Source organism: Rousettus aegyptiacus, unplaced genomic scaffold (genome assembly GCF_014176215.1).
Source record: "Rousettus aegyptiacus isolate mRouAeg1 unplaced genomic scaffold, mRouAeg1.p scaffold_m13_p_8, whole genome shotgun sequence".
NCBI classification, from domain to species: domain Eukaryota; kingdom Metazoa; phylum Chordata; class Mammalia; order Chiroptera; family Pteropodidae; genus Rousettus; species Rousettus aegyptiacus.
In genome coordinates, this window is record NW_023416311.1 from 922105 (window position 1) to 949827 (window position 27723).

Sequence of the window (27723 nt, forward strand, 5' to 3'; positions counted from 1 at the left end):
GTACCCGCGCCAAAGGCTCGCGGCGTCACCAAGATGGGGAGACGGGGGAAGAAAGGGACACGACACCACTCTGTCCAAAGAACGCAGCACTCGGCATTTGCAAAGTTTCCTGAAAACTTTTATTGTAATCAAAAAGTGACATGACGGGGCTGTGACGAGCTCAGCAGATCGCTCTGCTGGCGCTCCAGAACTGATGCCGGTTTCCGCCAGGCAATTAAAAAAACCCAAATGTGAAAGTTTCACAGTACAGTAAACGCCACCCCAACTAATCCACGGTGGGTGACAACAACAGGCCCTCGCGAAACCTCTCATGTCACATGGTCACGACTCACATCTGTACAAAAGTCCGTGTTATAAAGCTCTGATGTAAAAATCAAACAATCAAGCAGCAATAGTTTAAGTGCAGCACAGGGTCTTCCATGTCGTTATTTACAAGGCTCGAGTCTCTTTACATTATAACAAAATTTAATACCGATGACTTAGTAATTAAGTCAACTTAAAATCTGCCCTCTACGCAGTGACAGATCGCGCGTTTTGGTCCCCCTTCTCCTCCTTCTCCTTCTCCCTCTCCCTCTCCTTCTCCTTCTCCTTCTCTTTCTCCTTCTCTTTCTCCTTCTCCCTCTCCTTCTCCCTCTCCTTCTCCTTCTCCCTCTCCTTTTCCTTTTCCTTTTCCTTCTCCTTCTCCTTCTCCTTGCCCTTCTTGGACTTCTTCTTCTTGTGCCTGTGTTTCTGGCTCTTCTCCGCCTCCGCCTCGGGGCCCGCGTGCTTCTTATGCTTCTTGTGTTTTTTATGCTTCTTGTGCTTCTTCTTCTCCTTCTTCTTCTTCTTCTTCTTGCTGTCCTGCGTCTCCGCGGAGCTGGCGCTGCTGCTGCGGCTCCGCGTCTGGCTTCCGGAAGGGCTGTGGCTTCGGCTGGGGCTGGCGCTCGGGCTGCTCTGGCTGTGGCTCCTGGGGGCGCCCGGCTGGCCGGCGGCGGCCGGGTCCGCGCTCTCTCGGGCCTTCTCCGTCGCTTTCTCTCTCGGCTCCTTTGCGGTCTTCTCTGCGGCGTTTTCCTCTCTCACGGACACGTTGCTCTCGCTGTCACTCTCGTTATAGTCGGGTTCGAAAGCAGCTTCGTCGGTCTCTCGAGTCAAGTCGGAAGAGAGCCGCGACGAGTGACTGGGCTGGGGCTTGGGCTTGGCCGCAGTCTTGTCGCTCTGCCCGGCGGCCTGCTCCTTGTCCGCCTGCGGCTCTGGCGGGTGCGGCACGTACGGCGACTTAGTGCCGCCGGGCTCTCTGCTGGTCCTCGCTTCCGCCGCGTGCTTCTCACGCTCCTGGCCAGGGTTCTTGTCGGCGGGCTTTGTCTCCTCACCTGGGCGCCTAGCGTCGTGAGTGGCTTTGTGGTCGTGAGGTTTTTTGTCTCTCGAGGGGCTGGAGCTACCCTTTCTGGAGTCTCCCGTCCCCTTTTTGGGCCCGTCCCTGTCCTCCCTCGGCCTCGCCTTCTGCCCGGGCGCAGGGTCTCTGCCCCGCGGCGGGGAGTCTCTCCTGCCCGCCTGCTCGCCCCTCTCGTCCCTGCGCTTGGAGCCCGCGTGCGCCCGGTCGTCGCAGTCCGCCTTCCTGTCCCTGCCGGGCGTGAAGTCCTTGTGCGGCAGGCCGCGACTGGAGTCGTGCTTACTCGGGGTCCTGCTCTCTTTGCCAGGCTGGGGCAGGCTCCGCGAGGCCCCCTGCTCGCCCGGGCGCTCCGGGTTAGCCTCCTTCTCTGGCTGGCCGCTGCTCTTCCTCTTTTCAGGGTTCTCCTTCTCCAGCGCACAATGATCCCGATCTTTGCTCTTCCCTTTCTCACTCGACGCGGAGGTTTTCGAACTCCTGGCCTCAGGCTGCGCGACGTCGTGGCTCGCGTCCTTGGGGGGTCTCGGGACCTTCTCCGCCGGCTCGCTCTCTCTCTCGGCGTACTTGCCCGTGCTGGCTGCTTTGGTGCCGACGTTTTTGACCACACTGGTCGGTTTTCCGACGCTGGGGACGGGCTGCGCGGACGTCACGTCTTCCTCCTCGGACTCGAAGTCGTCCTTGTCCCACTTGGACTGAGGAACCTGGATCATGATGATGACGTCCTCGGCGGGAGCGCTGTTGTCGTTGTTGTACTCCTCCATGGTCTTGATGACGGTTCGCTTCGCATCCGTCTTTTCTTCCGATTTCCTCACGGGGCTGCCTCCGGTTGAACTCGTGCTGAGGAGAATTGGAACATTTTTAACGAATGAGGAATTCACCATCATTAAACCCTGACTGAAAAAAAAAAGGCTCACCTAAACCTGAAAAATGTACTTTTCCCTCTCAAAAGCGATCACTCTGCTGGGCTGGAGACATAGATACGTACAGCTCCGCCCCCCGTAACCCCACCTTTAACGTCACCACCCCCAAGACTGCAGCGAATCGGCCTGACTGCTGACACGAGCATGTGCTCCCCTCTCACACACGCACGCGTGCACACACACACGCAGGCACGCTCGCCACTGTGAGGCTCCCGCGTGGCCAGAACCGGAGGCCGGCCCGCCCGCCCGCCGCCTGCGGTACCTGGTGTAGTCCACGAGTGTGGAGCTGGGCCCCTCGGTCCCCGCCACCTTCCGCCTGGCCTTCCCCTTGGCCTTTTCTGGTTTCGCTTTGCCAGACGCCGACTCCAGTTTCTCAGAGGGTTCTTTCACGTTGGATACGTTTTCTGTGCTTCCTCCGATTTTTTTACCGGTTTCTCTGTTGAGCTTGATTTTCTTGGCGGGGGCAGTGGACGAGGAAGCTTTGTCTTTCTCTGGGGTCCTGTCCATCTTCTCGACGTCTGGCTCCATCTTGCGCTTCGGCGACGGCTTCACCATCTCCGCGACCTCCAGCTTGGAGACCTTCACCGACGAGGACTCGAAGTCTTTGTCGACGCCCTTCTCTTCGGTCTTCCGCTTCCTCTTCTCCGCCTTGCTGTCCGGCGGCTTCCCCTTCTCGCCGGGCTTCCGGGCCTTGTCGTCCTTGCTGGCGGGCTTCTCGGCCTTGCCGTCCTTGGAGGGCTCCTTCTTCACCCTGTCCTCCTTGCCCGGCTTCGTGTCCTGGTGCTCCTTGGCCGACTTGGAGTGCGCTCTCCGGGGGGTGCCGGCGGCCTTCTCGTCCCTCTGGGAGGAAGACGCCGGCTTAGCGCTGTCCGCCTTGGGCGCCTCCTCCTTGGCCCTTTTCGGCGGGGGCTCAGAGCGAGGGGACTTTTCGCGCTCCCCCTCGGCTTTCTCCTGGGGCCCCTTGGCGGGTTTCGCGACGTTCTCCTTCTTGGAGGCGGCGGAGCCGTCGTTCTTGCGCTTCGTCTTGTCGCCCTTGGCTTTCGGCTTCTCGCGCTCCCTCTTGTCCTTCTCGGACACCGACTTGAACGTGATGGAGTCCGCGTCCATCGGCTCGTCTCGGACCGGCGTGGCGTCGTCCCTGCTCGGGGGGACGAGCAGCGCGTCCGCCTTGCTCTCGCCGCCGCCCGCGGGCTCCCGGGGCTTGCGGGGCGCGTCCGGCGGCTCCGGGCGCGGGAGGCCGTCGCCCTCGTCGCCCTTGCGCCGCCTGCGGTGCTTCCGGTGCTTGCCGCCCTTGCCGTCCCCCGGGGCGCCGTCGCCCTCCCGGTCCTTCGGCTTGGCGCTGTCCTTCGGGGCGTGGCTGTCCCTGGCCGGGAGCTTCTCCGGGTAGCCGCCGCCCACGTTCCGGCTCCGGTGGCCCTGTGCGCCCGCGTAGTCCTCGCGGCGGCCCCGCGTGAAGGGCGAGTTGCGGATGCCCAGCGGGAAGAACCTCTCCGGGGAGAAGCCCTCCCTGTTGGCGGAGGGCCGCGGCTGCGCCCCGGCCGCGTAGCCCTTGTAGTACTTCTCGTACCACTCGCGGTACTTGCGCTCCCACTCCCGGTACCGCTCCTTCTCGAACGGGTCCCTGAAGTCCACGCTCCGGCCGTAGTACGCCTTCAGGTCGTAGGGCGGCGGGACTTCCCGGCATCTGTTAAAATACTCGCGCTCGGCCTCCCCCTGGGGCGCGGCGCGCTTACTGGGGGACTGGCCCCGGAAGGCCTGTGGGGACCGCGAGCGTGAGTGGCACCGCCGGTACGGGGGCGACCGCGACCGGGACCGGTGGTAGCCGTGCGAGCGGGACCGCGAGCGGTAGCTCCGGCTCTTGGCCCGGCCTCTTCGGGGGTACGGGGGCGACCGGGAGCAGGAGCGCGAGTGCGAGCGGCTGAAGGAGCGGGAGTAGGAGCGGGACCGCGTGGAGCCCGAGCGCGACTTCGAGTACGTGTACGAGCTCCGGGAGTACGACGAGCCGCTGTACGGAGACTTGGACCTGCAAGGCAGACGACACAACGGGGCCAGGTGAGGGCTGCGCGCGGCAGGAGCGCGCGCTCAGCCTCTAGCGTGCTCGCCTCACGGGCCCACCGGCCTCGACCTCGCGGGTCACCTCAGTGGCCGCAAAGGCGCCACGGCCTCTCCGGGGACGGAATAAAGTACACGAAGACCAGAGCAACCGTTGCTACACAACGAAGTGAAATCTTAACGACCAGAGTGAAGCGCATCAATGTACCGTGAGTCACGTGAGCTGATAAACTGAACGTTTGAAGAGACGCCAACTCGTTTAAAGTTTGCGTCCTGACTGACTGCTTGAGCAGGAGTAAGTTTTTTGGTCCTGCTGGCCAACAGTCTAGCTTTACAAGAAACCACATTTCAAATGTCAGCTTTAAAAACGTCTTTTAAACAAACTTTTAAAAATTCCAGGGGATGTTTGTAATTCAATCGTTCTGTGAGACAGCGATTTGCGCCCTACCACACCTCACGAGCAGGAAGCTGTAGCCTCGGGCGGGTGGGGGTGGGGGGTTCCTCGAACCATTCTGGGGCTACTCCCCCAACTTTCCCTCCACAAGGATTTCCCGAGCGTTTCACACTACAAATAACCTGGAGGGGCGAGGGCGATCTAACCCCCTTAACTGCCAGCTCTACACAACAGAATTTATACTGAGACATTATTTCGATAAACGGATACTGGGAAATACGCTACATCTCCATTTCTGTCTGCCTAGATCGCATCAGGAAAATTCCAGAAGTACGGTGTTATGCATATCCATAGCTAATCCCTGGATATCAAGGCCCCGTTTGTGACTCTGATGTGAAGGCTTGCAGAACACTAACCTGGAAAATGAGCGCCTACGCTCCTTTTGAATCTTTTTGTATTCCATCAATTCCTTAGCAAAATCATTTGTAAACTCATCTAGCTTGGACTTTTTCTTTTCCCTAGTAAAATAAAGTTAAAGAGTGAAAGTTAACAAAAACCATTTAAGAACACTAACAAGACAAATGTAATCAGATCATGAATGAAATGAATGAATTGCCATTAGCTTTCCGCTTGGACGCTCTGAGCGACTAGGAGCCCCTGAGGAGGGCGCCTGCCCGGCTCCCGCTCGGTCTGCAGGCGAAGTTCCTCATGCTAACTGGGAGCACGGCGGACCGCTCCGGGGACACCCGCGAGGTGCCACGTCACAGGGGGGCACGAGCGCTCCGGACGAGGACACTTACTCTTCTTTCAGTCGCCGCTGCTCTCTATAGAACTCTTCCCGGGACAAAGGTGGTGCTTGTGTTGTTGGGATGGTGTTGGAGTGAGCGGTCTGCACTCCTGACGACACCCAAGGTGCTGACAGGTTGGCCGGGGCGGGAGGGAACCCCGGGGGAGGGACGCTGTAGCCAGCGGGCGGCGGCTGGCCGGGGGGGAACTGCGGAGAGAACTGGGGCGGCGGGACGCCGGGGGGCAGCGGCAGTGTGTGCGGGGGGGGGCGGGTACAGCGGCGGGGGCGGGACGGGCACAAAGACCGGCGCTGTCGGCAGAGACGGGCCTTGCGTCCGCTGCGATCTCTCGCTGTGGTGGCGTCCGCGGTTTATGCTTCTGGAGAAATAAATTCCAAGATGTTATTCCTTCACACGAGCGCGCACGCCCGTCCCTCCAGCCGTGACTGTTCTCACACTTCACGACGGACTGGGATCGACCATTCGCACGGGCGTAAGACGCGGACGGGACCTGCGTGTGCAGAGCCCGACGGGCCGCCCTGGGGCCACGCCGTGCGCACACACGCGCGTCCGTGAGGCTCGGGCTGTCGCCCCGCGATGGTCTCGCCTTACGCCCTAACCTGTCCTCTGAAAAGCAGAAGACCAAAAACGTTTAAGAAAACGCTTCCTACGATCTTCCTGCGGGAAGGACGACACGGGACCCTTCGAGGAGGAATGGTCACACTGGTTTTAACACGAGCGGCCAACAGCGGGCGGCTCGTGGCTCTCCCGCCGAGGCCTAGGGAGGGGCAGCGGTGCGGGCCCCGGGCCCCGGGCCCCGGATTTGGCCGCGTCAGGAAACAGCGGCTTCCTCTGTTAGGCTGCGGGTTCTGCACGTCACAGCGACGGCGCGTGGTGGTGGCGGCCTCAGAGCTCGAGCCCCTTTCCGGGGTCTGACTCAGCACCGCCTTCCCGTGGGGACGTGGGGACCGTCTCAGCGTTCAGCAGCTGGGCGACTCTCAGTGGAGCAGCGGCAGCGCGACAAAGGTGACCCGGGGGGCCGGGGGCCGCGATGACCCCAAGGGCTCACTCGCCAGGCCCAGGCCCCCGCCATCGCCTCGTCCCTCCGTCAGAGGAGGTGGGCGGGTGGTGGGGCTGAGCTGGCGACGGCCACCACGCCCTGCCACACCGACACGGCGGGACCTCGGCGACCTCCTACGCAGCACGAGTAAGGTGCGCTGACGGGGAGACTGCGGGCCCCGGGGAGGCGCCCCGAGGCCCCCGCTCGGCACGCTCAGCGCTGTCGGGCCTCCCGGGGGCCCGCGCGGGGACGCCGCTGAGCGGCGCGTCAGGGTCGCCGTGCGCAGTCGAGCTGCGTCTGCCCGTGCGTCCGCGTACTTTCTCCCAGCTCCCGGCGAGCCTACCTGTAGCAGCTCCTCTCCCCCCTCCTGATCTGCTGGGGCGGGGAAACCAGATAGCCAAGCTTGTTGGAGCTGGTGGAGACAGAGACAGAACAGGCCTTCAGCGTGCGGACGCCCCTCGCCATGCCGAGCTGCCCCCACCCCCGTCCCAGACGGAGGACGTGAGGAAGCATCGTGTTTGCTTAAAGTGAACTACTTCTGCTGAAAAATATATTGTGACAATAATAACACCTCAATACAGAGTATCTCCTGCAATACTCTATTTTCATCAGCGTTCTGTGAGTCACTCTATGAGCCCCTTGGTGTGGAGAGGGGACGAGGCCTCGAGCCCACGGGCCTGGGGCACTCAGCACATGGGGCCGACGAGGACACGGGCCGAGGGGCGGGCTCCCATGACGGCCATCACGTTGCCAGGAAGTGGAGGAGCTGGGGTTCAAGCCCAGGTCCACCCATCTCCGGACCCTGTGTTCTTTCTACTGAAATATTCCACTAGGCTCAGTCAACGAACTTTTTCTATTAGAAACTGGGTTTCTGTTTGAAACAAAACCCCCAAGTTTTAGAATATAAGCCAATTCACGGGACTACATGAGCCTGTTTACATGGGTTCCATACACAGGAACTGTATAGGTAATAAATGAAAAAGGTAAGTAACATACTGATTTTTAATGACAGAACAGCCTATAAAAATCAAACTTTTTCATATTTGGGGCAGAGAATGATATCATACAGACTTTACTATGCAATAAAATTGCATTAACATACTATTTGAAATAAGAAAGTTTGTGTTCAGTAGACATTAAACTTATGTATTTACTTAATCTGATTTTGAACAGCCAAGCACAGGAAAAAGTTCATCAGGAGAATGAGTGATTCGGAATTTAAACTAGTCTTCCAAGTAATTTTTAACCTGTTCACTAGCTGAGATCCTGTCAAGGTCTCCACTGGCTAAACATAAAAGTGAAGGACCTCTGTGAGACTGCACACTGCACAAAGCCACTCTTCGCGCAAGCGCCCGTTTGTGACATTTCAGATGAAGCTGTTACTACGGCACGTAGAAGAGGATGCGACCAAGACAGACGCTCGCCACGCGCGGCCGGGGCTGTCACGCCCACCACCCCCGAAGGCAACTTTACACACTTACTGTTCCCAGCCGGGCCGGCCGCCACCAGGCCGAGCAGTATTTATTCGCACTGGACCTTGGAATCAAAAATAAACAGAAAGTCAGTAAATACAGAACTGCATTTAAATAAAGATAAAATTATTTTCTAAAGGAAAAAAGCTCTAACCAAAACGATGTCGCTCACCGGTCGTTGGGATCAACTGCCCGTGCAGCAGCGACTGCCCGAGCAGGGACGGGGCCCCGAGCACGGGCACCTGGTAGCCCTTCAGGAGACAAGGAGACAAAGAAACTGTCTTTTAAAAAGTTAAAGGGAAAACAAACGAACAAAAAAACGACTGCGAAAACAAATCTCCAACTTCCCGAGTCTGTAAAACTTGCCTTCTCTTCCATGAGAGCAGTGATTGCGATCGAGGAGGTTGCCTTTGGGTGTTCTGAACCAAGAGCCGCGGCTGGCAACAATTTATTATCAGAATCCCTAGAAAACAACATAATTTATGGTCTTAAAAAGTCACGGAAGATCAGACACGGAGGATTAAAGGTAAAAACCACATCTTGCTACTAACTCTGCTTATGTATCACTGGCACTAAGACTCAGTTAAAGTGAAGATGATGAGAACTTTTGAGGAAAGAGAAAGATCAGACTTCTGGAGAGTTCTTCATGAACTAGTGAAAAGTAAAGAGAAGGGACCTTCCTGAGTGCCGTCTGTGGCGGACACGACAGGAGAAGGCAGGAAGGAGGCCAGAGTGTGCGGCAGAAAGATCAAGTTCCACTTCCAGCCCTACTGGTGGCCCCGGGGTGACCTCAGGTGAGCCAGTGAGCTCGGCCTTGCTCCCACCAGCGACCAGAGAGGAGGCTGACCTCGAACGCACGCACCCCGCACCTGCGGTTGAAACGCTGGTTGCTTTTCTAAGAGTTTGCAGGGCACCGGAGTAAGTGGTCAAAGGCCCCTTTCGCTTCAAAGGGGTGGGCTTCGAGTTTACACTTGCTCCTGCGCAATTACGCTCCAAAACGATGATTGTTCCCCAAGCCCCCCACCTCTACCTCCGCCTCCTGTCCGGTACCAGGAGCCCCGGTCACATGCGCCCCGCCCTCTCCTCCCCCCCGAGAACCACAGAGCTGCCGTGGCATGCGGAACCCGGGGATGCTGAAGCACTGAGTGGCCTCTCGGAAGTCGGGCACGGTGGCCCACAGGGACGCACACGCTGCAGGTCACCAAACAAGCGCTGCAGCCGCACGCCTGCTCTGACAGGGAGGAGCGCGCTCACCGGAAAGGCCCGTCCGGCTTCTCCGAGTGGACGGATATGGAGACTGTGGCGGTGATGTCGGGCACGGGGGCCGGGGCGGAAGACGCGCTGCCGGGCCCGGCGGGGCCCAAGGACGACTGACTGGACGCCAGGGAAGCCAGCGAGGGCGCCGCGCGGGCCGACGAGGACGTGGCCGGGATCATCAGGGGGTCCTGCTGCCGCGGCATGGGCGTCCGCATCAGCGGCTGCAGGTTCCGCTGGATGAGCGGGCGCGGGGGCGGCACCGGGGGCGGCGGCGGCGGCAGCTGCTTCCGCAGCCTTTTTGTGTAACCCGTTTCGTTTTTGAAGTTATTAACGGCCTGCGGACACCAAGCAGAGACACAGAAGTGAGACGCAGCCTTCGTGCAAGGAGCGTTGAATCGCTAAAAGGTTAAAACGCTTCTCGCAGGAGGGTCGCGGACGGTGAGACAGCTACCTGCCGTAAGAACTTGTTGGCGATCAAACCGTCAGGAGAGACGTCGGTGTGATGGCACGTGGGACACGTGTGGTCCTCCGACTCCAGGAGCGCCGTCCTTATACCTGCGTGGGGGTGACAGAAGCGCAGCGCTGTCCAGGCCCGCTCCCGGTCTCCGCACGCGCAGCGCCGCTCGGCCTGCTCTCGGGTCAGAAAGCCTCAAGGCAGAGCCCCCGGCCGCAGCCCTCCTCTGCTCTGCGCCCCTCCTCGGAAACGGAGGTCGTGCCTGCGAGCTGAACAGCTCGACGGACAGACAAGGCTCGCCTTCCCGGCATTTTCTCTTTGCTGGGCCCGTTATGAGACACGGAAGTGCCGTTCAGGCAGACACCAAAGACGTCTACACCCCGCGGCAGGGGTAGCAGCCGGGTTCACCGGCTCTGCTAACGCAGCACCCCGTGGACGCAGCGACGGGGCTGAGCCGCCGCCTCTCCCGCCTTCAGTCTTTACTAGCGGGGCCTCGACACAGCTGTCTGTTTCGGAAGGATCTTTAGAAATGAAGACAAGGAGCGGTGACGTGTTCAGATGGCGCCGTCTCCACCGGGGTGAGAGGCGACGCACTCGGGGTGGGGCAGGGGGCAGTACCGCGGCTGCTGGCGGGACACGGGTCGCCGCGGGCGCGCGGTGCACGTGGGGGGCTCGTCCAGAGTTCTCCGTCACACACAGGAAGGTGGGAACAGCCGCACCCCCTCACCCGCGGGTGGGGGTGCATCCCGAACCCCCAGGGGACACTGAACCCCGCTGTGTGTTTCCCCACACAGCCCCTTTCACATCCGGGAGCGGCCCCCGGCTCCCCTTCGGGCCGTTGTGAACCGTGAGGAGGGTGAGAGGGGCACAGGCTCTGCCCCAGCGCGACAGCGTGACCCGCGCACGGCCCGGACGGCTGCTCGGCGCCTGGTGGGCGGGGAGCGCGCAGCATGGACGCAGGGGCGAAGCAACGGCTCCCGTCCCGGGCGGGACAAAGCTGGATGGCCTGAGATCCCTCCTGGAATCCCCCCCTCCCTATTTTCGGAGCGTGGTTAACCGGGGTAACAAACTGAGGAGTGAAGTCCACACGAGATGGGCCGCCAGCTGTCCACATGCAGGGACGGGCCTCGGCCACTTACACACACGGGAAACGGCTCGTGCGTCTTCTGAAACCCCAGCGGAGGCACCCGAGGGAAGCAGAGGAGGGATCAACTCCAACGTCCAAAACACAAAGCCATTTTTTTTTTTAAAGCAGCAAAAACAGGGCTCTAGCTATTAACCGCGCTATTCATCACCACGTTTCGCGTGCTGTTACTGAAACACAGGCTGCTTCTCAGGGCCCGTCCATGGCAAGGGCCGACCCTGGAACCGCAGGGCGCGGAGGACGTGGCTCCTCCACGCGGCCCCGCCAGCTGCCGCTGTCACGGGGCACGCGGCCTGGGGCCGGCCCCGGCGTGCATGCTCTGCCTGCGCTGCGACAGGGGCTCTCAGCTGTTACGCTCTGGGGGAGCCAGACGGTAACCCCTGCACCTCCGACAGTGCCCGGGGGGCACCCCACCCCCGCGCGGCCCGGGGCGCGCCTTACACTCGTCGCAGTAGCTGTTCCCGCAGCAGGGGATGACCACGGCGTCCGTCATGATGTCCTTGCAGATGAGGCACAGCAGCTCGTCTGGGATGGGGTCGTCCTCCTCGGAGGACGAGGACGGCTCCTCCGGCAGGAAGGGCGGCTTTTCCTTCTTCCCGATGGCGTACGCTTCGCTGTGGAAGAGGGGTTCGCGTTCGTCAGGCTGTCGGGAAGGGACGGGCTTCCAGATGGGCGCGTGTCCGACCGCACCACGAGGGGGACTCACGGTCACACAATGCCACGCTAGCCGACAGTGGGGGCAGTTACGAGCATCGTCCCTCTGAACAACAGACATGAAACAAAACCCTCGACGAGTACGACAAGAAGAAACAAAGGAAGCCGTCGAAGTGGCAGAAAGGGCTTTGGATCCTAAGTCTAAGAACGAGGTGGAGTGACACGCCTGTGCCACGGAGTTACGTGCCAGTGGCGGAGGCGTGACGCCGCCCCGATGGCGTTTCCTGCGCCCCGTTTCCCCTCCACGGCGTGGCGGCCCTGAGCCCTGCGGGCGTCTGAGACGAGTCCACAGCGGGGTGACGCTGGCACAACTACGGGGGCAGCAGGTCACCAACCACAGCGATAACGGCCACGACTGGACTTCAAAACCAGCAGTTTACTTATGATCATTTTGAGAGACGTATCTGTTCATAGCCAATTTTTGCTTAAATGATTAGACTACATGTGACAACTATTTTAAGTGACACCTCATCAGACCTTTCAAGCCTTTTTTTTTTTGTAGAAATGCATTTTGCTGGTGGGTATTAAATATATTAAAACTATAAAAAACCAAAATATGCAATTGCCAGGCTCGGAGCCGCTGCCTCTGACGCCCCACCACCTCTGCGGCCGGGGCCCCGCGGGGAGCCCCCTGGGCTCGCCCAGGGCCAGTGTGTTTGCGTCCACGCCGACGCAGGAGGTACCTGAGGGGTGTCATTTGTGCTGTAGGTGCTCCACAGACATCACCACGCCTCCAGAAATAAGTGTCAATTTGCTTATGCCCCACTGTTCCCAATTTGTGAAAGAGGAGTCTCCCACTGCCCAAAAGAGAGAAAAGAAAAAAAAAGAGGAAAAGAGAGGAAAGAAAAAGAAACGGAAGGCGGTCTGAGTGGCTATCGCTGGTGTTCGTGGAGGGGTGACGGTCCCCTAGCAAACATCCGGGCCCCCGCCTCCCCCGTCTCTGCTGTGTGTTTGGCACCAACGGGCTCTCGGCGCAGGGTCCGAAGCAGGGAGCTGGGTCATCAGCTCGGGCTCCGGCGCGTCTCCACGGACACGTGCGGGCCTCTGCGTGAGGAGGACCTGTGTGACAGCGTGACAGCGTGACCCTCGCACGGCTCCTTCCCGAGCTGGAAGGAGCATGATGACAGACTGCTCCGGGATGGCCCGCAGAGACACGGCTGGTGACGGACAGACGACAGGTGGGGCGCCGCCGAGAAAGCGGGCGGGGCTGGGGTTCAGGGGGAGGTCGGCGCTCATCTGCGGGCCGCCCAGGGAAAGCGTTCTCGTGGACGGTGTGTCACCGAGAACACGGACACCTAGTCTCTGAACTGGCGTTTCTCAGGGTGGCCTCGTAATCTCCCGGAGCGCCTGCTGCAAACGCAGACGCGGAGCCCTATCCACGGCCTCCGTGTCGGACCGCGGGGCGAGGGTGTGCGGGCGCCCGGGTCACCGAACCCGTGTGCGGACATCGTGCACGCTAAGTCCACGAAACCACTTCACGCTGCTGTGTGCCACGCGAGTCCGCACCACTGAGAGTCACAAACAAGGCAACGCGAAGCATTAACGCGAGCTGGTGAAGTGGGAAGTCGCCCCCTGAACCACGCCGTCAGGGGGTCGTGTCTACCCACCTCGTTAAAGAGTGGCTCGTAAAATCCAGAAATACGTTAAAAATAAGCACTGAAGTACAGCTTACAGGGTACAGACGCCTGTGACTGACGGCTGACAGATAAGCCGCACCTCAGAACCGCGAGGCTCACACGGGCGGATGCCCCTGCCCGTCACCTCTCCCTGGCCCCCAAATCTGCCGCGACACCTGGCAACATCTACCGTCAGGCCTCGTTTCCCAAGGTGATTACGAAACGCTGGCCTCGTTCACTTCGCAAGTGCGAGGAGCACGTACGTGGCTGAGCAGGGGAGCAGCGAGTGACAGCGGAACAACTGGGACCACACGAGAAAAGTGGCGCCCGGAGGCCCAGGGGCCCCAACCGCATCCTGCACGTGCCTCGGATGGAGCGGCAGACTGCAGCTTCTCGTTCCCGACGCGGGAGCAGCCACGGGACGAGCCCGTCCCTGACACGGACAGGGCGGCGGCCTGGCCATGGTCCCCGGGGCGCGGGCGCGGGCACTTACGCGTCTATGGTCGGTATGGCGTATTTCCCCGTGTTGGTAAGCATGGCCCCTTTCATGTTGGGGTCCTTCACCTCCATCATAAAGCTCCTGGGGATCCCCGTGCTCTTCTTAATCCGGGGGCCAGACTCGAAGTTCTTATCCTGCCGGGGCGGAAGGGAGAGAGCGGAGGAGCCGCGGTCACGTCTCACCACCGCCACGCGGCGCTGCTCAGCGTGCAGGACTCACGGGGCCTCTTGTCACCCTCTCGACAGCAGTGCGGGGAAGGACCGGTGCCACCCCGCCTCGCGGGAGAACCGCCAGCGGGCAGGGGTCACGACACGTGCCCAAGCTCACGGAGCCGCCGAGCGGCAGGGCCGGGACCTGAAGCCGGGCCACTGGGCTCCGAGGCTGCGGTCGGCCGCCTCTGCACACAAGGAGGCAGTGCCTACCCGTTCAAACGACACGGCTGATAAAGGTTAAGAAAACTGTGATGGGCCGAGGCTCGTGGCCCGGACTTACCCCGTTTGTCGGGCAGTTCTTAATGTAATGGCCAGGTTTACCGCAGCGGAAGCAGGTGTAGGACGGAGGGGGCGGGCCTAGGGGTTTCTTCATGTAACTGAAAGACAGGAAGAAATCACATGTACACGAGACTTGGTAAAAAAAAAAAAAAAAAGGAAAAAAGGGAAAAAAAAGGATGCTTTGGTTGGGGAGACTCTCCCCGGAGTACCGATCGGCATACAGCGTTCGTGAACTTACTTGATCGGGTCGTATTCATGGCCAGATTGCGACATCATCGCTTTAATTTTATCTTCTTCAGAAGCATTGGCTTCAGCCAGATTGGCGGTCTGTTTAACAGGTAATTATTTGACACACACATTAGAAACACATTTAAGACCACACAGCCAAAGACACCACCACTCTTCCTGTAAAGAGCAGTATCTACTCTTGCATAAAAACAGCCATCTACATGTCTAACCTACAAGAGGCACTGGGAATTCCTCTGGTGTTTGGGTGCAGCGGGGCTGGGCAGTCTTTCTGGGGGCACTCAAGCCTTAGACCCTGTTTGTACCTTGTGTTCAGATTTGCGCCCAAGGCCTCTAAGAGTTAAAAACAGATTAAGTTAGGAGAGAAGCACTTGATGCTTTTCAACCTTAGAAGCACTTCAAGTGTCACAGCGTGAGCGCTGTAATTTATACTGACAACTCGGAGGTGGGGTTGCGGGTAGAATCACTGAACACGTCACCCGGCAGATGTGAAAAAGCAGAGGCTCGTTAGGGACTCGTGTCAGCTTCAAACCGCGTGCAAGGCACGCGCGCTGAGAGTTCACAATCTGGAATCCAACTCTCCAAGTTCTACCAACTCCGTCTTTAAGGTACGCACCACAGCCGAGGTATAAGCAGGGTCTAAGGGAGTGAGTCCTAAGAACCTGAATCTTCAAGCGTCTAGCACTCGAATCAGCAGCCACTCACTGGGTTTATATTTACATTCATCCACGAAACAAGCAACCAGTTTTAATGTTTTATTGTGATTTCATATACAGAGAATGCTTAACATTAACAGAGCTCAGAACAGCAGCAACGTTTACAGAAAACTGGGTTACAGATGTTGAACAACTAATTTGTTTGAACCCAAACATTAATTTACAAATAATTGGAAAAAAATCCCCCAGACCTCCAAACTCCCCAACTGCCTCCCACAGAGAACACGGTAGGAACAGAGCCAGACTCAAGTGCGGCCCTTACAGCACACAGGGGTTAAAATGGCAAACTGGAATCTGCTGAGAGTGTTGTCTGAGCTAAACCACTTCGCACTGGAAACCTGAGAGGAAGGCTTTGGCCGCTTCGTGTTTTAGAGTCACCCAGGTTAACGCTGCATTTACCCAGAAGTTACTAGGACACCTGTATGTTGCTAGGACATTTGGGGGGTACAGGCTAGGGGGAAAGGACAAAGCCAAGGTGAAGACAGGGACAGCACTAATGGAAAACCCATCGACTCACGAACCTGGGTCGCCAACTTTGGTTTTATGTTTCTGACAGTAGGGAAAAAATAATTTTTGGAAAACTTCCTTCTTGGCCCTCAAAACTCTTCCTATTCCGTAATGTATTTGCCTTTTTTAAAAGGCACGATTTGCCAGCTAAATCTACGGTTTTAAGAAGTAATCCATCACTAGTGCTTTCCCAAATAAAAAGTACACATTGTGAGCAGAAAATGCAAGCAATCTTAGAGCGAAACATGGCATGTACAATGATTTCAGGAGGTGACAGTTTGCCTCTCTGCCAGACACATACATTGGTAATATTTCTGCAAACAGCGTTACACATTAACACAATTCATGTAGTCTGTGTTCAAACAAATTAGGTTGTTTAAAACTTCTTCTAAATGCAGACAGACTACAGGTCTACGGCATAATGAAGCAAAATGCTGGCCCTTCGGGGGTGCAATTCAAATACTCGAGAAAGAACCACACGAGCGTCCGTGTGAAAAGGAAGCTTGTGCTTGGCTGCTTCGAGTCCACATAAGTTACGGCCCAAACCAGGGAATTCCTCCAGAACCTTGTTAGTTTCCAGTGTGTAATTAAAGACGGGTATGAGGGAAAGAGACAAGCAAGTGTGGCTTCAAGTGTGTCTTCTGTCTTGAGGTTGAAAATTGGAAACACTCCGACATTAGGATGGGGCTGACAAATCCTCCCCCCTATCTTCTCAAAACCGCACCTACTCTTTACAGGAGAGTAATAATATGTACAATCTTGTTTGTTTGTTTGTTTGGCCAGAGAGCTCCCCTCCCCCAGCCCCTCGAGACAACCGCTCCACACAGAATACGATGCCAGGAGGGGCACGTTTTCAAGAACATAGATAGAGATATATATATACCTTCGTAAGCTGGGCCAGAGAAATAGATGCAGAAGGGTCATCCATCTGTTCATAAAAGATTAAACACACATTCAAGTTCCACAGCGAGACACGTGTGAGCGCTCATCCAGCCCCGACCGCCACTCACTGCTCAGACTGCGCACCCCACAGACGCGCCGCGGCCGAGCGCCACCCCCCACCGGCCACCTCGCCACCTCGCCCTGCACACCCCGCCCGGGGGACCGGCTAGCAGCTGGGGCCCGGCCACGACGAGAAAGCGTGTGACGGGGTGTCACCGGGCACTCTGTCCAGACGGACCAGGTGCTCAGGTGCTGTCTGCCAAGGGGCTCTGCGCTCGCGGAGGCGCGAGGCAGGAGCGGGGAGAGGTGGCCTCCTGCCCTGGGCTGCTGGCCCTGCGTGGAAGCCGAGCGGCCCAGGAAGGGCAGGTGGCTTCAATGGGACAAGGCCCGCCTCACGGCTGCTACTTTGTTCCCGCCTTTGAGCACGTACTGCTCAAACCGAGCAAGCTGGTTCACTCTCCCGTACAGAGTAACAGCTTCTCGCCAAAGCCAGCAGAGCTTGGCCAAGGCAAACGGAAGGGGGAGACGAGGGGCGCTGGGCAGGGCGCCCCTCATGGGCAGGTGTCACACGCGAAGGAGGTAAGAGGGCTTGAGAAAATGTGTTTTCAAATGCGGCATTCTGAAGCTTTTCATTGGTTGGCCCCCACTCCTATTTGAGTGTGTGTGTATGTGTGTGTGTGTACACGTGTACATGCACATGTGCACACGCACACCTCTTTCCAGGTAACTGAAGACACGCTTTCCCTACACGTGTACCAAAACAGGGCCAGGCTCCCTACATAGCAAGCAGGTTGCGTATTTAACATGCCACACGCCTCTCAGGCACTAGCGGGCAGAACTCCCATGTAAAACAGGGAGAAGGGAACAAGAAGTCTGGATCAAAGAAGAAAAAACCAAGGAGTGAGTCTTCATCAGGCATTTCCCAAGCAGTCCAGGAGTTAAGATTATTAAAAGCAGCTTGACTTAAGGGGACCAAACAGAAACGTAACGAGGGTTCTTAGCACAATGTCCACCACAGGAGGAATTCGATAAACGCGAATAAAAAGCGTTGGCTAAATTTAAAATGCGTCTTATGAAATGTTCTTAGGGTTTCCGAGTGAGTTAGATGGGCAGTACTCCTGGGAGGTCCACGCAAACAAGAAGGTCCTCGGCCCCACACCGGGGGGCCACAGAGGCGCCAACACGCCGGCCCCCCGCGCCCGACACAAGACCCGCCGAGGGGCTCGCACTCTCGCCCGGCTCCGACGTGTTCTTTCCTTGAAGGACTAATCTCAAGGGGAAATCAAAAAAAATTCTGGAAAGAAAACAATATTCTCTCCTGATCCGGAATAAATTCTGACCTATTCGATCTGTTTTGAAGAGGCTGCATTTTACAGCCGCTAGGACTCGTTTGAATTTAAGTAACAAGAGCCGAATCGACCATCATCTATACTATGTTTCTAACCAATGAAACACATTAACAGCCTTTAAACACAGTCCATTACTGTCTACACTACGAGACTGATCGTGCCCCTAGAAAGCACTCGGCTTCGTGAACTTTCCACCGCTGGGACTAGAAGACCATCGTTCTTGTTCCTGTCACTCAACCCTTAAGATGTAGCTGTCTCTCCGTTCTCATGCCAAGCTTTCTCGTCCTTTTTTTCCACATTTCTGCCAACGTATTAGTATCATGTATTTATTAATTGAAAGTGGCTTCAGATATTCAATGGCATCTAAATCACTTTCTTCCCCCACCAAATAATCGCCACGGCACCTAAATACCTTATAATCCACAAGGAAGTCAAATTTACCACCAATTTGGAAGGGCATCCAATTGTTTTCTATATACAGCAAGATACTAAGAAATAAGTGATAAATGCTGACAAGGAATGGTTTAAAATTGACTAGAGACGTACATGGCCTAGGCGTCCGTAAGTGCAGTAACTCTCGGATCGCTACTGTACAGAAAACCCACACTAAAACAGCAGCCGTCAAGACCAGGGGCCGATGCACTCTGCGGACATCATCAGCTACCCTGCCTCCTGCCTCCCCACGTCTAATCTGTGGTCCTGCTCCCGAGGGCAAGAGCCTGAAATCTTTTATGCCAAACATTCCTGCTTGAGATGAAAGGGCCCCATGCCACGGAATCGGATGTTGTTAGTAACACGAGCGTCCGGCTCCGGAGCCCCAAGTGCAAGGGCAGCCTCGCAAGCGAAGCTGAGGGGTGGACAGAAGCAGCCACCCTCGGCCCGGCTACGGCACCGAGTGTGCGCACACGTTCGCTCCCACTAATCAGAGTCAAGACCGGGGCCAGCGGCCACCTCACTCGGCTTCCGTTTAAGTGTGCAACGCACGTGATTCTGCAGTCTCCTAAGACGGGCACAAATCACACGTGCTGAACCCCTTCTCTCACCCTCAATGTCAGCGAATGTGCCCCAAGCAAAGAAATGAGGGGATATCAAGTTATCTAATGTCTCCGTTTTGGAAAATCCTACCTAAAATTAAAGCCACTTTTAAAGTACTAAAAAAAAAAAAATTAAAAATTAAAAAATTAAAAAAAAAGGAAAAAAAAAAAGAAAACCCTAAATAAGCATAAAATAAACTGCTTCTTGTAAGTGTAATACAGACATTCCAGGGAACACGCAAGGCTAAAAGAACGTTAACTTTATTTATGAACATGTGATTTGTGCTTATACACATGCTAATAAACAAAAAGGAAATAATTGTTTTCAAGAAATAAAACTTCATCTGAATTAGTTTAAATACTGTATAAAATGTACTTTATACAAAACGTGTTACATTACTACTACAGTCACCAGGAGAGTCAGTCTATTTTGTGCTAGCATTTGGATACATAAAAATCAGTTTTAAACCAATCACCAGCAAAACAGAAACTTGGACAGTTTTTACAGCATTATGCTAAAAAAACCCCATATACCCCAAAAACGAAGGGGGACCCCAAACACTAAGCGTTTTGGAATCATTATATTTAGTTCCAAGGGAACTAAAGGCCGTATGCTTTAGAGAACAAGTCCGAAGTTCAGATACTCTACGTTACCACGTTTAAGATCCAATGGTTAGTGAAATGCCTGATACACAATTAAAGATCAGCAGTATTTAAAAAGGATCACGTGAAACAGCAAGCAACACCCTTGAGTTCTAAATGAAGATTTCAGACATCTTGCAGCGCGTACAAACCAAGCCTGAGCAGTCCAATGCTTAGAGAGCCATCCAGTTTACAGAACCGGGTTCCTGCAGAACTGTGCTCGGAAACAGACGTTTCACCCCACAAGTGCGGGGTGTTCACTACCTTTCACTTAAGAGCTCAAGGTCAAAATGGTGGCGACTTAAGGTTAATCTCTGGTAAACATCGAGATATCACCGTGGGGAAGGGGAGCTGTCTTTGATAAGCTACAGCTTTCGATTGGCTTACAATTAATGCAGCATTTCAGTATCTTATGAGAAAGGAAAATAATTTGGACAACTGAGCAGATTACAAGTGGAAACCTTGTATTAAAATTTGAAAACAATGCACTCAATTGTAAAATTTGTCAAAATCACGGAGGAGACACCGATATGCTCACGGTGGCCCAATTTCAGGTTTCGCTTTATAGCGAGGACATAAACAGAACAGGAGCTCAGAAATGCTTAAAAAAAAAAAAAGAAAAAAAAAAAAGAAACAATAAGGCTGCTCGGCGGCCTTGGGGAAGGCCCCGCCACGCGGTGTCTGAGCTTGGAGAAAGCATCGAACTTTAACGCGAGCTTCACATTGTGCTAATGGACTTTTCAAAGCCATCAGTCGGGCAGAAAAAAATCTAACAAAAACTAAGTGATACAACGTGAAAATGGCAAAATATACACTCCAAACATTTTTTATTGCAAGAAACAAAAAGCACACAACAGCCTGTACATACATACAAAGTACTAACTACAGACAGACAGGTGCAGGGCATGTCGCCATGCCCACCAGTGTAAACCTGCACGGTCCAACAAGGCTCATACATGAGCTGTACAACACAGTGTCATACAGGGAGAATGCTCTCAGACTTAATATGGAACAGCGTTTTTTGGGCACAAATTACCCATTTCTACAAAATAAGTGTGCAAAATATGCCACATATATCCAGATTCAACTGAGCTGTCATCAAAACACATTTTATTTTACAATATGTACTACGATCGGTTGGGTATTAACTTCTAAAATGATTTACTTCACTGCTACATTATAAAGGTAAAAGCATGTGTAGAAAAAGTGTGAGATTGTGTTTTTACATACTGCTTTTGAAGTTCCCATCACTGGTTCAGTTCGACTTCTAAAAAACAAACAGAACAAAACTACCGTTAGTTCTATGCAGCTGTTCAGGAATTTTTGTGCTAAAAAAAATCTTGATCTACATCTCCAATCACATGTTTCTAGGACAACGATTTTCCTTTGACACAACGATTTAAAAACAGCCAATTTTCAAAATAATAAATATACTGCTTAGATTAATCTTTACCACCTTGAACATTAACAGTTTAAGATGCATCTGTGGTTTAAAAAGTTCCCATACTGGAGAATTCCAGACTAGGTGTACCTTGCCACTGACAACTAACGTTTTCCGAAAGGCGGTGTGAGGGTTTTGTTAAGAAACTTTGTGATTATTTCTTAACAGACAGAACAATGAAATTATGTTCCCCTGGTTCTGACAGGCACAAATATAAACTTCTATAAATCAGGTTTCTAAAAGCAAGATCCCTGTTAATATTTAGAATTTGGATCTTGGAGAAACTGCTGTGCTCTAAAATTAAATTTCAAATCCAGAAAGACAAGCTGACGTTGATTTTTTACTTTGACAAAAACTTTGATACTGACGTTGCTTTTAAATTTATGTGCTATTCGACCATTAACTTTAATGTCTTAAAAAGGCTCAAAAGCAATGACCAAAGATAAAATAAGAATTCGAACTTCCAGAAAAATGCAATAGTCTGACAGAGCATTTTAGTAAAAAGGATGAGTTAAATGATTATGGAGAACTGGACAATATGACTTTTAAAAGAAGAAATCCCTTTAAAAGTCCGCACAGGAAATGGGCTGGGGTTAAGTTGCTAAATATAGCCTCTAAATGCTTAGTTTTAGTTTTAAATTCACACTATCCTGACTATAGAGAAGTGTTAGCATCTAAAAGGAGTCTGTAAGTTTGAGTATGATTTGGAAGTCCTGAGATAAAAAACGAAGTTCTCGTTTTCTAATATTTGCTCAATAAATTCAGCCAGCTTCTGAAACAAATATATTACAAAGGAAATCATACAGTGAAATTAACTTGCAACTCTGTGAGAGGTAACTTCTTTTCCTAGGGACGTCAAATAAATTCTCTCCCCACGAGCCTCTGAATATCAAAAAATCCACTGAAACTTAGTGTTTTAAAAAGGCACTTGGTAAAAGAAAGAAGGTGTAATTCCACACGAGATTTCAGGAATTCTTCCCTTATAATTTAAAAATTACATTAAGTTAAAAGCACAGAGTTCACTTGATATTTACAGCAAAAAAAGTAAAAGTATTCAGCTTCTTAAGTTGTTACTGTACGGAAGATACCCCACAGAAGGACCTCCGAATTCACTTCACAGCGAACGAGAACACTCTGGGAACGAGTGCCTGCCCCCGGGAAGCAAAGCGCCCGGACGCGGCACAACCTCGAGTCCAAGAGCACACTCCACCCCCTAGGAGTGGCGAGCTCCCGTGCGCCGCTGACCCGAAGCAGAATCTGCCGCAATTTCAAATAAGGACGCCTAACTTCAAGGGGAGATTGCAGCCCTTCGGCCCAGGCGAACCTCTTCCCATTCGACAACTCTGTTCTGGCCCGTAAGACGCCGAGGCCGCGGGGCAGGTTAAAGACAGAGCGCTGACTGCTCCCCTCCGGGGACTCGTCCCCGCGCAGCTTCTCACGGCTTGCTCAGCCACGTGTTCACGGCCCTATTTTGAAGACTCCGAGGCAGGCCTAGGTAACTTACCCAAGGTCACACACAAGTGGTGTGAGGCAGCAAGCGAGTGAAACCCCGGTGTGAGCCCAGGGTCTGGGCTCACAAATCCTAGAGCCACAGCCTCCCAGGAGCCCCTCGGTCACGGGCGCAAAGTCAGCATTACTGAGCACTCGCGGGGCTGTCAAATACTCGGGACAGGTCTCTGGAGACTCACGCACACTCCTCTACAGGCAGAGGAACAGCGTTCAGCGAATAAAAGCAAGGCACAGAGATGCTGTTCACTGTTTGAACAGCATCTTGTCTCTCTGAACGTTGCCGACACGGAGCAAGACTTCCTCCGAGGCGCTCTCACGCCTAACTGCAGGTTAAGTATCCTCGACTGGGCAAAGAAATCAGAATAAAACCAACCAACCATCCCCACACTCCTAAGGACCGAGAAGATACAGTCACAGAGTACAAGAATGAGTTCGGTTCTAGAATACACTGTTCTTTCTCTCTCACGCTGTTCTTTTACATTGATAACTTAAATGCACGGAACTTGATAAACACTTACATGACATATGTCTTGCTTGTAGATTTAACACCTCCAATAGGAATTCTTCTAACAATCACAGATGAATTCTTAGGAATTAGAGCATTATCATCAGTATATTCTGTAAATAAAACAATAGAGCTGAATTTCTATTTGGGCATTTGGGCAAGCTCAGTCCTCAGGGATTAGAGAACCCCGACCAAACGTGACTGTGGGGCGCGGGCCGGACGCAGACGCCCTCCCTGCTGCGCGGCCCGGGCTCGGAGACCCCGCGCCGTCAGAGCACCCCAAGCCGTGCGGCTTCTCCTCAAGGGCACCACGCCATGTCGGCCCGTTCCTGGCTCTGGCAGCTGCCTTTGTGGAACCCAGAATCTCAGTCAGACTGTCACCCCCTAGTTTATTCAGCCAGGAACGCAGAACATCTGAACCATGAAGAGAAGCTGTTCTTCACAAAGAAGTTGTTCCGTAGCTCCCAGCCCCTAAACACCAGTATTGCTGGGGAAGAGCCCCCAAATTAAATTATGACGTTTTGAATACAAAATTTTTTTTATAATACAGAATTAAAAGTGGAACCCAATTTTGGATAGAACGTTGGTTCAAGGAAGGGCCCTCTGAGGACCTGACATTTGAGACCTAAAAGACTGAGAAGCCAGACAGATGTGCAAAAAAGCTACACAAAGAATGTTTCTGATAGAAAAGATGTGAAGAAATCACACAAAAGGGCCAGAATAGCTGGAAAAAAACGAAAGAACGATTTGAAATATAGATAGAAAGGTACAGACTGTATACTGATTTATACTTTGTTTCTAAGCACAGTAGAAAGTCGCTGAAGGATTTCAAGCAAAAATGATGATGATGTATACTAAAAACCAAAAAGCAGCCCTGGTAGCTAAGGGGAGAAGGGACCCACAGGAAACAGGAGCAGAAGCAGGTGCCCACGAATAATGACGGTCCCTGCCGGGGCCCGACAGACAGACACGCGGAGACTCCAAATGCCCTGGGGCAGCGCCCGCGAGGCGGGCAGGTGCTGTGCTGGGGGGCGGGGTGAAGGAGAAACAGAGTCACGTGGAACTGCGGGGTGAACACTGACGTCACTCCGGGACCACAAACGGGTAATGTTTTTCTATTACTTGCGATATTTCTGCAAGAATTAAATTTAAAAAGAAACTGGACCGATGAATTCAATGATGGTAAAAAGAGTTGTTGGAGGAACTTATAAAACTACCAAAAAGATTATCCATGACGGGGAGACAGATGCGGAAACGCACCCGTCTCCCTCACTCACCCAGTCGGGGCCTGAGGTTCGCTCTTTTGAGGTCACCGGGGTTGCCTGCTTCGCCTCAGTCACTCGGCACCGGGTGGCCGGCTGCCGCCTCTGTTCTTCCCACTACCTCAAGTCTGTCCCACACGTCCGTCCGTACGTCAGCTCTACTGCTGTGATCGTGATACTACTGGCATTTCCTGTTATGACCTGAACTGTTCAGGAAAGAGTTCTTTTCGGTATGTTTCAAGGAGTGGGCATTAATTACAGACAGGCACCCATTAGGGGTGACACAACTCCCTAGACCCAGGCATCCCGATGCAAGTCAGTCATCACCCTGCAGTTCATGGTAGCCCCAGATGCCAAGCAAGCTGAGTAAGAAAAAGTGGAGGCAGGGGAAACAAGAAATCTCTGAAAAGAAAATTCTAGAAACAAAACTGGGTGTCAAACACCTGACAGTTTCTGAATGTGCAACAACTCTGAAAAGCGTTCGCTGGGGAACAGGCAGCACCCGTGCCCACGGTGGCTCTCCACGACACGCACCAACCTCGGCAGCGCAGCGCAGCGCCGGCCCACGGCAGGGGCCCACGCGCCACGCTGTGTGGCCCTCCGAGTGCTTAAATCGCAGTGGCGGCTTCCTGCCCTTACGCACCTCTGACAAGCAGCCTGTTAGTGTCCGAAGACCTTTCCCACGCACCGGTGTGATTTTTGATCCCCCAAAATGAAAAACAGGATGAATTTCAGAAATGGAGACAAAGTGTTTAAAAAATACTTCATTCTCAGCTTCCAAGCCTTTCACACCAAGGTACAGAATGAAAGTTTTTATTCTTTTTTCGGGAGGGGGGATGAAGGAAAAAAATAGGAAAACAAGTTTATAGAGGAAAAACAAAAAGATCATTTGAGATTCATTTTGAAATATATTCTAAAAATACAGGAGCAGGATTTTTAAATCCCAAACACGAGATTCTGATCCAGGCCTTTTCATCGAATCAAGATTTAAGGCCCTGCACGTGGACAGATCAGGTGATCGAAACGTTCAGTACAGGAACCAAAGCGACCCCCCAGCACTCTCCCCGGGCGGGCAGGCCCCTAACCGAGCAGCTGGGACACCTCCGCTGTACTCAGTCACCGCACGGCGCTAACGCCAGGCGGCGCGCTTCCTCGGCGGCCTGGGGACACAGGACACTACCCCTACGACACACCGACACACCGACACACCGAGTGACTGCTCCACACCCCCCAACTTGTTCCCCTGAAGCCCCTTCTCCTGGCTGACGTGGCATCAGCGTCTTCTCCAACGGGGACAGTTCTCCCGAACACGGAAAAGGGGACACGTCGGGATAACGCATCAGTCTCCTGGCTTAGGAAAAAAGACACGTCCCCAAAATCTTAGTTTGTGGACGAGAATCTCATCGACCTCCCTCCAGTTTAGCAAAGCTGGATCCATTACTACGAGGGAAAGACGGCCGAGGGCAGCCGCAGAGGGCCGCGCCGCACAGCGCCCCGGGACAGCGCGACGCGTGCGCAGCGCGTGCGGTGCCGACGGCCTCGGTGCTGTCACTTCGCTCACGCATTCCCTCCTATTCGTGCCGCCACCGCAGCAAGACAGCCGGCAAGAAGGAGCTCTTCCGAGCCCACCTGCTGCGGAGTGTGGCTGCGCTACTTACGGGTGCCTTCTGTGGCCTTAAAGAGTCTCCTTCAGGCATTTTCTTGAATAACATTTTTTAAAAAAGCTATTTCTCAACCACTGGTGTCCACCAACAATTTTTCCTCTCCCCAGGTAGAGGGATGCTGGCATGATTACAAATCCCAAAGCCTCACGTGACGTGTCTCTGAGGGAGGACACCCCTTCCTGCGCCATCGCGTGGGCAAACGGGCTCTTCCTGGACCAACACCCCCGGGTCTGACCACCGGCCGGGCGGCCCCGGCGCAGCCGGCCGCGCTAGTTCGGGATGGAAACGGAAAACGGCTCCTCCACAGGACGAGGGCCACTCTATCCGCCCCCCCACAAACAACAAGCCCAAAGGGGGGACCCCACTCAGTCCAACCAAAAGAACCACGTCACTGTCAGCCTAATGCAGTGATCACATAAACACCGTAACCTAATTAGAACGCCACTTTATTTCTTCTGGTGCCAGCGATGAAACTCAAAGGCCGACTTATTGAAAACTCCGCGTCAGCATTTCAACCGGAGAAAAAGAAACCGAAACAAGTTCAGTCAGAATCTGAGGTCACCTGTCACATTTTCAAATCCACCGCTCCATTCTCAATATTATAAAATGCCTTTAAAAATGAAAAAGGCCTCTCAAGAGTCCCACCCATCGTGGCTCACTGCTACTCATATCCCAGAGAGCAGCCACAGAATTACGTAAAGGCTAACAATTCCTACTTCAAAAAAGTACTTCTCATACCTAGTAAGTTGCTAAATTTTGAGAGTAACGTGGTGCACTAGCTCCAACTACTTAATCACTGTATTACTAATGCCGGAATTTACACGTAACAGCGGTCACACCGGAACACACCAAGCTCCAAAAGCAATCCCAACATTGAAGGCTGGCTCAGAAATGTTAAAAGTAAGGATCCCGTCTCCACAACAGGCAACTCCAAAATTCAGAGGGACGGACGGGGGAGGGAGCAGCGGGCATAAAATGAGCCAGGAGGCCCCCGGTCGTCCTGGGGTTCTAAGGTTAGAGCAGTACCTCTGTCGCTACTCTTACAAACGAGAGGCCTTGCACGCGATCTCCTCCCGCCTTGCCACGGTAACCAGCGCCCCAGGGCGAGTACCCCGAGAACCTGGGCGGCACCACAACCCTCTCCCACCAAAGCTCGCATTTTCAAAAACATCCGCGCAACCCTCGGACTCCCACGTGTCTGCGTCGGCCTGCCAAGGACCGTCCACGTCTGCAGAAGTCAAATAACGCGGGCGAAGCCCCAAGGCCCGGCGCCGCAGCCTTGCGCCGGCTCAACCCCACGCATCCGAACGGCCCGCCCCGCAAGGCCGCGATGGCGGTTAGTCGGCCGCCGGGCCCCCGGCCACCCGCACCTGTCCTCCCCGGGCCCGGGCGCCGGGTCCGGCTGGCGCTTACCTTCCTTCGTCTGCGCGTTGGTGATCTGCAGGTCGCAGTCGGCGGCCTTCAGCTTCTCCCTCCCCATGATCTGCTTCTTCAGGTCGCAGAGGGAGATGTGCAGGCCATCGAAGGTGACGGTGTCGTACTTGAGTTTGGAAGAGAATTTATAGTGCACACAGGACATGGTGCCAAAGGGTCCCTACGGTTCAGCGAGGAGACGTGGACACGCTCAATGTACGTATATTTATAAACTCAAGAGCAGAATATGTACACACACAAAACACTCA

At 54.2% G+C, this 27723-nt stretch overlaps 1 protein-coding gene across 1 annotated transcript; it reads right to left on the reverse strand.

Annotated features, from left to right (window-relative positions):
- Positions 1 to 96: 96 nt before the first annotated feature.
- On the reverse strand, positions 97 to 27723 carry RBBP6 (RB binding protein 6, ubiquitin ligase). The gene is given in 19 exon segments (XM_016140859.2): positions 97 to 2203; positions 2549 to 4309; positions 5149 to 5250; positions 5533 to 5786; positions 5788 to 5896; positions 6921 to 6989; positions 8059 to 8113; positions 8222 to 8300; positions 8416 to 8512; positions 9304 to 9641; positions 9758 to 9861; positions 11346 to 11518; positions 13728 to 13867; positions 14226 to 14322; positions 14463 to 14551; positions 16577 to 16621; positions 20891 to 20927; positions 23129 to 23228; positions 27455 to 27723. Coding segments are annotated over 19 exon segments (5508 nt in total). The 5' UTR covers positions 27621 to 27723; the 3' UTR covers positions 97 to 510.